General features: G+C 35.6%; 1 protein-coding gene across 1 annotated transcript in view; it reads right to left on the bottom strand.

Moving 5' to 3' along the window:
• Nucleotides 1-14,997, bottom strand: part of ITFG1 (integrin alpha FG-GAP repeat containing 1) — an 87,292-nt gene that overhangs the window by 66,787 nt on the left and 5,508 nt on the right. Inside the window, exons 3-6 of the mRNA XM_059824734.1 lie at nucleotides 14,056-14,201; nucleotides 12,293-12,350; nucleotides 11,620-11,694; nucleotides 10,362-10,456 (exon numbers count right to left, since the gene is read on the bottom strand). Of these exons, the coding sequence (XP_059680717.1) occupies nucleotides 10,362-10,456; nucleotides 11,620-11,694; nucleotides 12,293-12,350; nucleotides 14,056-14,201 (374 nt within the window). The remainder of the gene's footprint in view (nucleotides 1-10,361; nucleotides 10,457-11,619; nucleotides 11,695-12,292; nucleotides 12,351-14,055; nucleotides 14,202-14,997) is intronic.

The raw sequence follows: 14,997 nt of genomic DNA, 5'->3' as shown, positions 1-14,997 counted from the left end.
CAGTAAATTACTTTTGCCATTTGTTCCTCTTCATGTACTCCTCTGTCTCTCCTCTTTCCTAACTTGAGGCATATAACATTATATACAATGAATGGAACCAACACACCAAAGCAGCTCCAAGGCTGCTGTAATATTACACTGCACTGGTAAAATGCAAAAGCAGGCAAAGATAGCAGATAATCTTCCAGAAATAGTATAGAGGAGCTAGTGTCAGACTGCTCCTAAGTTAAAGCAACAAGCTGTGATTTCCCATAGAACAACTTAATACAGGTACAGCAACACTGCCTCTAGGTTCTAGAGCCCGCTGAACCAATTCAGCTGGTACGTTATTGCCAATTGTCCTCCTTTTTATCCTTAACCCTTCTTAGAAGCTATGTGTCTCCAATGCTCATGCATATTTTTGTGATTAAACCCTCCTGCACTGAAATCACATCGAATGCTTAATATTTTCAAGTAATTTTCCATTTTGACCAAGAATATCAGAGATTTCAAAGCAAGCAAACCAAAAACATTTCTTTGCGGCAGCAGTGTAAAAACAAAATGTAATTCAGACACTCCAAATAACTGTTTACAAATTTGTGTAGTTCAGGATTACAAATGTTTTCCCCAAGTTTGTAGGAAAGAAGCCTGTCTAAGCCCTGCCTGGTATAGTGTTTTAGACCAGATGATTTCCAAAGGTTACTTCCAACCTAATTTATTCTATGATTCTATCTGGCTTTATTACATAAGTTGTCCGTAAGAGCCAAAAGCGTATGAGAGAGGAAACAATTACGAATCTGTGCAATTTATAAATATATTTTTCTATACAGCCATAGCAAAAACTCCTTGCAAGCATCTCCTTCCCAAAGGAACGGTGTCCATGGCAGACGTCTCTCACCACTATTGCTATAGCTTTCCATGTTTATTATTACTAAATTTTTTAATATTTAAGAGCTGCAGGAGAAGACATGGAGCCAAAAAATGCATTAAGATCTGTACGTTCAGTACTCGGATTACACAACAATGAAGACGTACACAGCTCATTTCTACACTTTTTGTATTTTAATCATCTTGAAAACTGCAACATTTTTGTTTTGCTTCTGGCTATACCAAGAAAACCCAACCCCTCTTTCCTACAAGGAATGCCTATCATATTACATATGCTCACGAAAAGTCACTCGCCTAAAGATACGCTGCTGCATTGCCTTTGAAAGGCAATTCTGGTTGCATTTTCAGGTGTAGAAAACAAAATCGTTTGCACACAGATTTCTAAGTTTAAAAAGCACGGACAAAGTATTGAGGGCTGTATCATAATGCTCTGTTCAAATGCTGATGAACTTAACAACAGCACAATGTGAGATATTCACAACCTGAGGTTATAAAATCAAATCATCTGGAGCTTAACAATCTTAATTATTTACAGAATACAAAGGTGATACTCTGGATGCTTTTACTGGACAATAGGTACGTAAAGGGATACTAAAAACAATAGGCAAGGATGTGCCTTTAACAATCCTACGCGAATTGTAGATTCTGGAGATACACAATGGAAATAGGCAATGAGAGGAGGAAAAAAAATCAGTCTGACCACTTTCCTACTGCCACTGCCAGAGAAAGAATATTGGGTTAGCTGGATGTAGTAAAGATACGTAAAGTCCTTGATAGTTGGGATGGGGGAAGATCTTCATATCAGACTCAGGCAAATTTCCTGAAATGCAACACCTACAGCCTAAGCGAATGGCTAGAAATAAAAAAAAGCAGTACTGTCTGAGAGAAAATGCTTAAGAGAAACAAATGCAAAGTGAAGTGTGTTCACATTTAAATATGTTTTCCTATTTTCAATTTAACAGGCAGTGATTAACATAAAAACAACATACGCAATAGGAAAACTCATAAATAAAGTTCAACAGCCTGAGAATAAGATAAAGAATCAAGGAGGTTACCCAGCATTTTAGATCCACAAGACTGAAAAACAACCTAAGTATATACCAAACACTTGATACAGAAGATATCTGACGCATGCTGTGACACAAAACCACACTATATTAGCATTTTACTCACAACTTTACTTTCCCTAAGAAGTGAGTTGGTGAGCAAATCTGGCTATTCTTTAATTTGAGTTAATTGGCTTACTAATAAAATGCTGCTATCCAGGCTCTACTACATCTTGTCAACAGTAGATACACATACTGAAAATCACTGAATTCAGCATTATTTCTTACAAAAAACAGGAAATGGAGATTATTAGAATTTATGTTTCAGCTTGAAAAAGGGAAGATATTCGAGCACTGTATTGCAAGCTCCAGTAACCTAAAGCTCATTAGAGAGGAACCACAGCAGTTCCATCCATCTTTATTTGATGGGATCCGCTAATTTTGACATTGTATCAACATATGGCCCAGTGAAGACTGAAAAGTCTTCGCAGAGAGTTATGTAAAACTTGTACAACTAAACTGCACAGAGTTTAGTGCCTTTAGATCCATCTTGTATCAGTGCCAAAGCCATCCCAGATACATCTACAAACACTGGAATAATAATTTGACCACAGTGCACCCATATCTTGAGCTAGATCCATTTCTGATCATTTTTATGTAATATCTCTAATGGAGCATTACACAACTACTTATGTTTACAGAGTTCCATCTTGGGCACCAAAAGCATGGCATTCTTGCCACAGGGGCTCAGAAACCAGATATTTACAATAAAGATGCCCGACAGATTATCATCTACCGAGAGCCCAACATGTAATTGCAACAGGTTATTGGTCATGACAAAGGAATTCCATAGAAAAGATGGATTAAAATGCAGGACAGCATTCAAACACCTTGAACAAGAAAGCATTTCTACTCTTCCTGCGATCCCTAGCTTCTTACACCATATATCTTACAATTTTTGCTGCAGATGTAGAAATAATCGTACAGGCAGTTTCCAACCAAACAGCTCTACACCCAGCAGTAGGTCCATCTCTGATCCTCATCCCACAGTATTCTTCACACAGACAATCCTAGACTGCTCTCAACCCAGTCTTATGCAAGTATGCTTCTCTTATTCCACACACCATGAGGTCAGTCCTCCTCTAACAACTTCAAGTCCATCTGTTAACACGCTCTTCTTGCAGAAATTCATCCAGTGTTTGCTTCTTATCATCTCCATCTAAATTCCCTACCTTCAGCCTAGATTTCTTCCCCACCTACCAACTTCTATTCCCACTCCCTGTGCATCGTCTCTGCCTTTTGCCCCCTGCTCTCAGTTAAGCATCCAAACAATGGCAATAGTCCAGGGCCATAATGGAAGGGAAGGCTTCGATAATCCCTGTCTATGGTATGTTCACTACTGATGGCTGTTTTAGAAAGGCAGTAATAGCAATTAAGGAAAACAACAACGACAAAAAAACCCCAGTTGATATTTCTAAGACCTGTTTCAAACTGGCTAAATTTGGATGGATCTTTTAATTAAAACAGCAAACGGAAAGAGACCTTGCTATCTTTCAGGAAGGATGTTTCAAAAGCAAGTACTAGGTCACTAAGAAAAAAGTTGCCTAAGTTATCAAATATCAAAACAGCTCCACCACGACTTCAGTTTGTGGAAGTAGCTAAGCAAGTATACCTGAAGGTTAGAAAAAGTTCAATGTGGAGGTAGGTAGAGAGCTTAGAAGACTTCAGCCCAACTGGAAAATTGCAGACAATCTTATTAAATAAAGCAGATAGTATTACAAACTGTACTTCCAAACATAACTTTTTCTTATTAGGATTACTAGGAAATTGCAATAAAACCTAACTATACAGAATCTGCTCCAAGTTCACTTCTGACTATGCTTGTTATTTTCCTTCACTTTTGAGTGTTATAAAAGACGGTACTATTTATAGATGGAGCGTTTATTTCACTAATGACTGATTTGACCTTTCTGTTTAATGTCAGAGGGCTTTACTTCAGAATTAAACCCCTCAGCATCCACGGTTGTCTTCAGAAGCCACCAGGGCATGAGCAACATTCTTAAGTTACAGCTTGATGTCACTTTTACTTCAGTATTAAGAGTGCTTTCAGAACCCACTTTCACATTCTTGCTTTCTAAACAAAATGCTGTTTGGAGCAGAACCAATTTACTTCTCACCTATAGTAAGTTATTGATTCCCATAAAAATGTCAGATTAGTACCCCCCAGTGTATATAATTATATCAGTATATAATTATAAATTTCAAAAGGAATAGCTTTTGAGACACTTAATAATGGAAATTTTAAAATTAAAACTGCTAAGCAGATAGCACAGGTCACAGGTTCTTTCAGAAAGACTAGGAAAAACTTAAGTTAATATAGCTACTTTTTTTCTTCTGAAGATCTCTAGTCATTCTTTAATTCTCTTTGTGAGGTAAGCTGTGAGTAAGAAAAGTGGCATTGGCAAAAGTAGACCAGTCTCAGCAGCAGGAGGAGATGCAGCTAATTTGAGCAACTCTGGTTTCATCTTATGAGCAGGAACTTCCTGTGGCATTGAACACTGTGCAGGAAGAAGTGGAGGAATAGAGGTAACAGGAGATCATGTCACACAGAGCATTTTTAATTAGCGAGAACAAATCTGTAAATAGTAAAAATAAAAGTAATAAAAAGCAAACAAAACTTTACAAAGATTGATGTCCTCCAAAATATATCCTGTGTATCTTACATGATACATTTTTTGCCTCCATTATTTGCTGTAAACTCTCAGGTAAGCTCTGTTATCAGAGCTTAAAACAGTTAAATTAAAAAGGAATGTAAAAGTGACATGCATTACTGAATATTTGTTTTGGGGAAAAACATAAGGGAGGACACAAAACCAGAGAGAACAATTTTACTTCAAATATATACACACACCCCAACAGTTTTAAAATGCCACTCAGACAAGTTTTAAAAGGACAGATAATTTGTTTGCAAACATAATGAGCGTGGTTATTTTAATAGAGAATAAATGCAGATCTAGTGCATAAAATAAGCTTTGATGATAGTATTATATGCGGAGAGGCTACCAGCTTCCATCAAGAGGAAACTCACCAAAAATAAAATCAGAGCGCCTGACATCAAGCATTACAGTGTCTTCAGAATCCAAGTTTAAATGATTACAACAAAAAAATCACCTGTGACTTGAATGATTGGTTTTCAAGAAGAAAACTGTCTACATTTATGCGTTTAAACTAAGAAGTGGGAATCAAAAAGAAAACACATTGTAAACATTCTGGTACATTAGGTTTCTAGATTCCCAAAGCAAAACAACATAAGAAAATTAACCATCAGAAATCAGTAAAGAGACTAGCAATTACCTTATAGCAAGCTGTTTCTGACTAATGATTTTTCCACTTTACTTTTCCCAAAATCCCCTGATTCTATATAAACAGTTCCAGAAATATCTGCAGTTATACACACCAGGTGCTAGCGTTCAACACAAGACAGGTTGTAAAAGCAGTATTTCCAAACTTTGTAATCACATAACCAAATAAGGCACAGAATATTTAATACATGAACTATTTTTCATAGCATTCAAGGATACCTTGACAGATTTACAGTATGAAGTTACAGTATGATTCAGAGTCCAAGGCACTTTGTCTCATACATTTGAACATTTTAAAAATACTTGCAGGGCCATGGCCTGATTTCTTGGTAGATGACTTGTAACTTTGCATACACATTTATTGTTTATTAATAATCCTTTTTTTTCCAAGTAATTAAGTACTACAGTTTTGGCTTAGAAAGACAGCATTAGTCCTAAATGAACATCTGACATTTTAGGACATTTTATTTAGAAACAAATAGAGTTAACCAATTAGAACAAAAAATTACACGTAGCAAAATAATTGCTCTCCTAAAAATTTCAACTTTAGATAAAGCACTCTCGATACACCTATGAGAGCTTATGTTAAGACAGTCTTAACCAGTGTTCACCTAGTGACCCATGCTAAATTTAAACTTCAGCTTGGTCCAAAGCGTATACCTGAAAATGCTGACTGTGATGCAGATCAACAATGGCATAAACAACATATGTTTGTCTATCGTCTAGCTTTAAATAGATGATCTGTGTTGGTACCCATCTCCACATCACTTCTGGGTGTTCTTTATCAAGGCCTTTTACCTATCTTGGCCTCAGTTTCCAGCTACACCACTTTTTATCCATGGTTCAGTTCATGTATTCCAGTTGTAAAATCTTCAGTATAATGACGATATTGCGAATAGCATTTACTTAATTAAACAGTATTCTCTCCATCTCTTGACTAACACATCTGAAACACATTTCTGAGAAAGTCTGAGTTCCTTTCTATTTTGAATTGAGTGGACTAATGCAAAGAGAAGTTGCTTTTTACCTCCTTCACTGTAAGTCAGAAGAGTTAAACCCTGTACAAATACTTCTTTTCTTAAGTCACGTGATGTAAATTTTTCAGTTTGAGGATATGATGTTTTTAAGACAGGCCTCTTACTCGAGGAGCCTGCTTTGGAAATGCTCACCTGGACTGTAATGTTCTATGAAATACACCTGATGTTAATCTGTTCAGACAAGCCTATTATTATTAGCATCAAGATTATTTTCCTAAGCTAGCTGTCAAAAAGAACTAATGAGAAGTGTGAGTATGTATTACTAGACACTCAGTAGCCCTAGTCTAACAAGCGTCACCACATTTTCTCCTCATCTTTCAGTCTATCACAGTACATGTACTAACAGTGACATTAATGGTAGGTAGGTTGACTAGACCATTTCCAGACATGCCTTCCAATCTCAGCCATTCTGTGAACTAGATACTCCTCCCTGGAGCACCACATGTTTAATACACATGCAGAAGACACTTGAAAATTTTGTATTGACTTTATCTGTAAAGCAGACATAGACCCTTTGGTAAAAGTTTTATACTGCGAGTTTTTGCACAGATTATAAAATTCCTGGCCTAACTCAACATTACTTACTGAATTAAAAATTCTAAGAAGCTGAGATTTCTACATGAGGATGCCTTATTTAAAAACAGCAGCAGCACTATGTGAAACAGCCTAGTTTATATCTCACCAAGAAAGATTAGTATTACCTTTGTTCTGGTTAGTGGATTTTTGGATTATAAAATCCTTACACGGTTAACCTTTCATGAAGCACTGTTAGGGATTAAAAACATCTTTACGAACATGTTCTCATATAATGAAGTCATAACAATTCAACTCCATTTTACCCAGAGCAGGAGAAGCATGCCAATTAAAAGCTTTGTTTTGAGGGTTTAATATCAGCAGGTTGAAAACGAGTTAGGCAATAAACTAGCAAAAATATTCTCAGCCCAGAGAGGATTTTTTTCTTTTTTTTATGTCAAGCACACTTTAAATCTCCTAAGCTGTTTATAATGATAGAGTTGCCAAAAATAGCCCAGCTAAAAATCTCGGAATTGGCTGCATCTGTTACAGAATACAAAGAGCCCCAAAACATTGCAGAATATTAGAAAAAGGTCTTAAAAAAATCCCAAAAAACAACAAGTAAAGATGGCATCTTCTGGAGGTTTGTTTTTTATTTGTAAACAAAAAACAGTGCATCCATTTGAGGTACAACTATATCTTCATATTCATGAATAGTAGCATTGCCTGTGAATAAATACTCTGAATTTTTCAGTCAAAATGCACCACAGCAGCATCAAATGTCATCATTACCAAGTCTTTTGGACAACAGGATTTCAGCATGCAGACTACTCCCCTGCATCCTCGTCAACGCCTCCCTCCTAATTAATATGGTTCTAATGTGTACCAGGACCTATTCTTAATGAGGTTTTGTTCCAACTCAAGAATGGTAGTGCGGGTGAATACTAAGTCACAAGAATCCTCTCCTCTTCACTAGCTCTACCTGAAACAACCAGTAAGTAATAGACTCCAGTGACTCCACTGAGAAATAAAAGAACATGAATTGCACTCCTCTCTTTGCTGGTGTAGTAAGGCTGCACTGCCCCAGCTATGCTAACAAGGAAGAGCTAAACAAACAGGAGCAGCATTTAGCTGACTTCTGCAAAGTCTATTCAGACTTCACAGAGCGAGACACAGGACTAGTTGAGGATGTACTACTGTAGTATCAGCACCTTATTTTGGCCCTGTTTGGCAGAGTGCATTTAGAATCACAGCACTATCAGTACTGTATAGACAGTTACATACAGGTAGTTTTTTTGGTTTGCCTTTTATTTTTTTTAATTTGTATCAGCTGACTACTATTAGGACTATGAGCCACTTGCCCAACTCTGTACAGGCTAACACAAATTAAAGGATACACGGCGAGAACACTAAACAGGTATTTTTTTGAAGAGGCACAATGAGACTCAAGGTGCAATTTTATGCTTGGTTAAAGGCAGGCTACAACTGTTGCTACTAAAAGAGGAGTCAACCTTCTCTCTGTGCTTTGGCATTAGCTCTGGCAATACTGAAGCTGCATGGCAAGTTGGATCAGCTTAGTAACTCAGGTGAAAATGAATTGTGTTCCCCACCAGCCCCAGTTCCTGAGCAGTTACTATAGCTGATGTGAGGGAACTGCCGTAAACATGCAGACAGGACCAGACGATTGGTGACTTTTCATTTTGGCAGCAGGCAGTCTTGGAATAACACATCAGTCATTAAATACCAGATATCACTGATAAGGTATTATCTTTCAGCAACATATGCCTTGTTCCCAGTTGGTCCAATTTTCATAGGGACAGCCAAAAAACAATTTACCATTCCGATCTTAGAAGCAAAAAATTATTTTCAAGAAAATAATTCTATGGTAATATTTTCTCCAGTTTTCTTCTCAGAATAAATTATTTTCCTTGAAATATTCCTCAGGTTGCTGTAACATAATACATAGTTCAGCCTGAGGTGTTATATCCTTGCTGTTACAAGCGAAAAAAAGTCAGGATCTTTCTAGGGGGACTGCTTCATAGAAGCTTCTGTTCACATCTTGAGATATGAATATAGATGTGAATCTATAAAAGCTCCCGGCACTCCCCACACAAAGATCCCAACTTTCATTTTTATTTACTAGAAGAACTTCCATATATCACTAGCACTAACTGGAACTCTCTGGACATTTTTTTGTCTGTTAGCTGTCATAAAAACCTTTGTGTACTCTTGCAAAAACTGATCAATCTGTGATTGATCTATGTAAGCAACTTAGACTTCTAACCCTTACCTACCTGTGAATTTAGATTTCAATATATTAACCTTAAAATGCTACCTGGAATGCTCATTTATGCTGCCCATGCCACTAAAACAAAATTCCAGAAGATTTATAAAACTAAGTGCATTAGAATTGGTTATTACATGACACTGATTATGGTAAGCAACCGTATATTTAATTTTCCAGTTGGAATTTCCACTTGACAGCTTCATGCAGCAATGTGCCAGAACTGAATATTAAGGTTTGACTACGCACTAAAGCAATTAACTTAATCCCCAACATTTATAAGCATCTTAATTAAATTTATGTACTCTTTCCTCTCTCATTCCCATGCTACTACATAAGAAAAATACAAGCTCTCCTTCCAAAATGACCAGATATGAATTGACATACATTGCATATTAGCAGAAGGTAAAGCATTTCAGAATTCATTTAGTGTGTGAGGAAATTGAGTTTAGCACAATATTTAAATGTGCTTGGAGGTATGAACCAGATATCTAAGTGATAAAGAGATTCATCGTGGTAATTGAAGGCTAAATTGCATTGCATATTTCACAAAAAAACCCCAAACAAAACAAAGCCACCACCACCAAAGGAAGAATACAGTTAATCTACCATAAGAAAAGTTGTCTCCAATATTTATTTGTGAACACTGAATTATAAATAGGTTATAAGATTGCTCATGTAGTAATAGAAGAATAAAGTCTCACATGCTATTTTCTCAATCAGTGATAGAATTAATGACAACAAAATAGAATGAAGTCGTATTGAAATCTTCAAGAAACAAATTATAAGTCCAGTCTTGGAAACATTCTTTCGAATGAACTATAAACTGTTTTCAGACTCAAGATGAAGAAAACGCAGCCCTGCTTCTGATTCAGTTGCAAACCGAACACTAGAGAACAGCATCATGAAGAACAGGAAACAATGCTTTAATGGTGAACATAAAATTATTCAGAACAAGCATTAGTTATGATTAAATTATCATCAAGAGGTAGAAAACGTTATTAGGGTATTCATTTTGGCAGTTGTTTTTTAAAATGCAAAATTTTGGAATTGCAGATATTAAAATAATTGAAAATAAAAAAAAAAATCAGAAGTAGCAAAGTCATGTAATTACTGAATACAACATTACAGAACCAACTCTTTACAACCATCAATGAAATTTACTAAAATATTAGAAGGAAATTGCAACACATTACATTGTATACTTAGTGATAAATATTTTAGGAAGGTATTTAACACTTTTATGACTTACCAGCAGTGAAGTCATTATTTAAATCTATAAATGCATGAGAGTGTGGTATATACATTTTACTTTGAGTTTCCAAAGCAGCATGCCATGATAAGTTCCTACAGACAAGAATAGAAAGCAATATGTTTCATCAATACTTAGGGACCATTAATCATGATAATATACTTTTTAAAAAAAATTGTGAAAGTTTAAATAAAATTGAACAGAAAGCATGTTCTCCTAATGCCAAGCTAAAATTACTACTTAGCTTACAATACACTAAGTAACTAGAGTAATTGTTTGAAAGGTTCTGCGAAGGATGATTCATAGCACAGTGGCTTCAGTTAGATTTTATTAACTTTCTAAAGCAACTTTTTTTGTACACAGAAAAGTATCACTATCCATAAAATGGAATTTAGTGCCTAGACTTCAACTGTAAATCTTGAGACATTGATTGCTGTCCTCCCCAGTTTCCTCAAGCAGTTTTACTATCAGTACTTCTGAAATCTACTTTAGAATTAATAAAAGATGAGCAGAAATGGACGCAATCACATGCTGTTAAAGCAGCTCATGCCTGCTGCATGTAAATGGACTTTATTTTCAGTCACTTAAAAAAAAAATCAACACAAGAATTAAACTTCTGCATTATGATGGACTACAGGCTAATTATGTCATTTCCCAAGCAGGTTTCGGTTTTAAAAATGACTGAACTTCCAGCAAACCTCCTTATTAGCAGCACATTGAAATATAACAAATCTTTTGGAAGTCATAGTGGTTAAATGATCAGATATGTTATTTTCGGAACCCTTAGCTAATAGACTCAGAAAAATCTCAATATGCACTATACAAGAGCAGGACAGTGATATTACTACTGTCTGGAATGACTGTGTTTATTCCAGTGACGTTACAAACATATTATGAAAGTCCTTATCTTCTGTGACTTGTTTTATGGCAAGAAAAAAAATAAGCTTCTGATTACTTTCCAGAGATCATAACTAAGTCTTAGAAATGTTAAAAAGAATCACTTAATCTTAAAGAACTAATAAAATATTTTCCGTAGGTTTTTCTATGTATTCAGTACTTCCCCTATAAAATAACACTTTAAAAATTAGATGCAGAACATCATAGAATGTTTAAAGATACATGTGGAAATGAGAGAAGATTCATATGTTTGCACAATTCCAATTAAACATGAGTCTTATGCCTCTTTAATAAGAACAGAAGTGGATGCACAATGAGTAAGTTATTGAAATTCATGCTAATAAACAAAGCCTTAGCTTACCCGCCTACCAATATCTGTGGCTTACTTGAATCACTTGTGACACCAAAGACATCAGGAATCAAATCTCCATTAAAGCTGAAAATGCAAAACAATTTCAGTATTACCTTAGTCATTATAGGAGTTGAAATTAACTGTTCTTAAGTTAACCTATATTTGGTTAGCATTTTCCACCAAACAATGCAGAATTTTCAGCTGCGTAGTCTTTTCTGAATTTTGGCTCTTGTCTGCACTGCTGGTAGTAGTATGCTTCTTTCAATATTGTACACTATGCCACGCATTTGATTTTCCAGCTGTATTCCCCCCTCTCTTTTGTTCAGCATTCACACAGAGGGAAGTGCACTGTGAAAGGCCTATTTGCTCAGTCTGATAAGCCAGTAAGGTTTTTGCTTTACAAAATTCACCAAAAAATGAATGGGTCTTTTTCTGCAAAACACAGAGTACTGAAATTAAAAAAATTAAAAGCTTATTTAGTTACTAGTGCCAGGATTATATAATACACAAGATTTGTAAAGATGACTGTTATGTTTCATCATCTTTTTTTAGACCAGTTGACATCACACAAACCACCCTGTTCTTAAAAGATAAAAAGCATGTGTTTAGAATTAATATATACTTAAATTGCTCTTAGTCACCATTATAAATATTATTTTCTAAAAAAGTAGGTCAGACTTACTCCATTACTAGAGGCTCATCATGAAAAGTCTTATTTAACATAGTTTTATGGTTAAGATCTGAAAACAGAAAATATTAATTTTATTCAGTTAGCAATATGTTATGACATTTGCATTTTTAACTTAGACATAATTCTTCTTCTATTAATTCACAACCATCAATTTTATGATTAAAATAAAAAAATCAGCCACCACTGAACATAAACAACTAAATGGCTTCCTGAAATCATGCAGGAAGGTGAGTTAAAGTTAAAATGCTGAGGCTTCTTCTCTCTCCACGCAACTCTAACAAATTATTCCAAATACATCTTTGTGAAACCTATTTCTATGTATGACTGCAATCACATAGACACAAGAAATCTGAAATAGTTGGGATGAAGACAGTCTAAAAATTTAACATTGCACATAAGACCTCTGTTCAATGTTTTGTCACTGTAAAAAACACCCTTAATCATATACACCGAGTGTTTGAAATAAGGATTAGAGGTAGACTGCCTAAATGGGAAGCGAGGATTTTAAGTCCTAATCAGGTTATAACCTCTCAGACTTTACTTTTACTTGTAATCCAAGCTCCTTGCCACATCATCCCTATTTCCTTCATCTCTCCATAATGTTTCTCTTCTTTCCAGTTTCCACATTTTATTTGACAGTACCCTCCTGTTGACTTGTCTGTCACACTTCCATTACCCAAGTAGGCAGCACATACCTTCCCAGTAGCCTCACTACATACCAACCATTGCCTGAATTTTTAACCTCCGACTCCTTTTCTAGGCCCCACATGCTCATTTGTGCCTCTCCCAATATTTGTTTATTCAGAAGCAAGACAGCAAAAATTAATCCAAATCCTTCATATTCTTCCCAATACTACAAATACCTCCTATTCTCTTAATACTTGATCCAGTGCACTTTCCCAGGTTGCTTCTTTCACCTCTGATTAAAGCCAGAAGCAATGGTATCTAAGGCCATCACTTGCCTCACCTGTAACTATTTTATAACACAGTTGTTTAGAATAGTGATTATTCTTCAGTAGTTTTTGTAGACTTAAGAGTATCTTGTTTTGCTTTTCTGTCCTTTTTCAAACCCTAAACTCCTCCCAAAACCCTCTCCTAACAAAGTCAACAGAAAATAGAACAGACTTCAGGAGTTCACACAGTCCATTACTCTACCCTAAGACAGAATCAGCTGTATCTAGAACACTGCTGAAAGACTCTTGAAAACTCAATTCTAAAGTTCTTGAAAACTTCCAGTGATAGAGACTCTAGAAACCTCTCTCCCAAAACCTACTTTAGTATGTCACTGCCTGTAAAGAATTTTGTTTAGCAAACTTACCAACAGTAATGTAACACTCTTATTTCTAAGTATGGTGTATTTTAAAAGTTTATGCACTAAACTTTACACCAGGTTCTCAGTGCATTTTAAATTCAAGGTAAGTCTTCTGAGATAATCTTTGTGAAGCTGACATGCATAATAGGGAAGCCATGAGAAGTAGCTCTTCAGTTAGTAGGCTACTGTGAAACTATAATATTGTTTGGTTATGTCTGTTGCATGATATAAAGCAAGAGTTTTAGTTTTGTTCTCTTTCATTAATTATTGAATACAGTTTAACAGCAAGATAATATACGGGTATGAAGCTGAATAGCTGCTAATCCCTATTTTAGTTGTAAAAACAATCACTACACTGTAAAATGAGTTACAACTTTCTGACAATACTTTGAATTATTAAGAAGTCTAACAATTTTATTAATAAGTCGTCTCAGCAACTCACCTAATGTTTGGTTGTGCCCCCAGAAAATAAACACTGAAAGTTCATCTCTGCCATGATTTTGTGCCCGGGTAGTCAGGAGGACATCCATTTGTGAATCACCATCATAATCTCCAGGAACTACACTGGTTATGGTAACGCTGAGAGATCTAGCATTAAAAACAAACAAAAAACCCCACATGCAAATAATTGTACAAATGTGTGCATGACAATTGAAAGTACTTGTGTGTTCAAAGGCTTGCCTTTTTGTCCCAATTATTATTAGTTGGTCCAATACAATATTATCCTTCAACAACCTGGCTTTTTATAAAGTCCTTATCTATCGCAAAAGTAACTGTAAATGAAGCATTCTGCAGACTGTCTTCCTCTAAGGAAGGATGACATTTTTAACTCTAAACTTCAGCTAACAGGCGTTCTTCAGCCATATCCTGTCTGTTAATGCTGTCTAAACTTCATTAAATCCCTTCATTTGTTGTAGAACCAGTCCTCAAAAATGCAGGATCTTTTGGTTACATTCCAAGAGCAAGACCATAAAGCAACAGGAGCAGTTTAAGCAGCAGAAGTCAGACAGATAGCTAGATCTTTTTAAAGACAACATCATCTCCTCCTGTCTTCTGCCATGTCCCACCGCTCCTCCCGGCATTTGTTTGTTCTTTCTGTCTTTTTACTTGGTTACCTACTCAGAGACTCTGCTTTACACACACAAACACAGATCATTCTGTTAAGAATTAAAAGCAGGTAATTTCTAATGCATTAAACAAATTAGCTCCTTCCAAGATAGGAGGGAATAAGGAAAAATAAAAATATGTAGAACTATAGAAGATGAAGCTGAGCTATAGCAGCAATTTAACTTTTATTAGACGTAATACTATTAGTAAGCATTATTCATAAGCAATAACATATCCTGTAATATTATTATGGTTAAAACTATACATATACTGTACA

Source organism: Gavia stellata, chromosome 15 (assembly GCF_030936135.1).
Source record: "Gavia stellata isolate bGavSte3 chromosome 15, bGavSte3.hap2, whole genome shotgun sequence".
NCBI lineage: Eukaryota > Metazoa > Chordata > Aves > Gaviiformes > Gaviidae > Gavia > Gavia stellata.
This window is presented reverse-complemented; position numbering and strand designations above follow the sequence as displayed.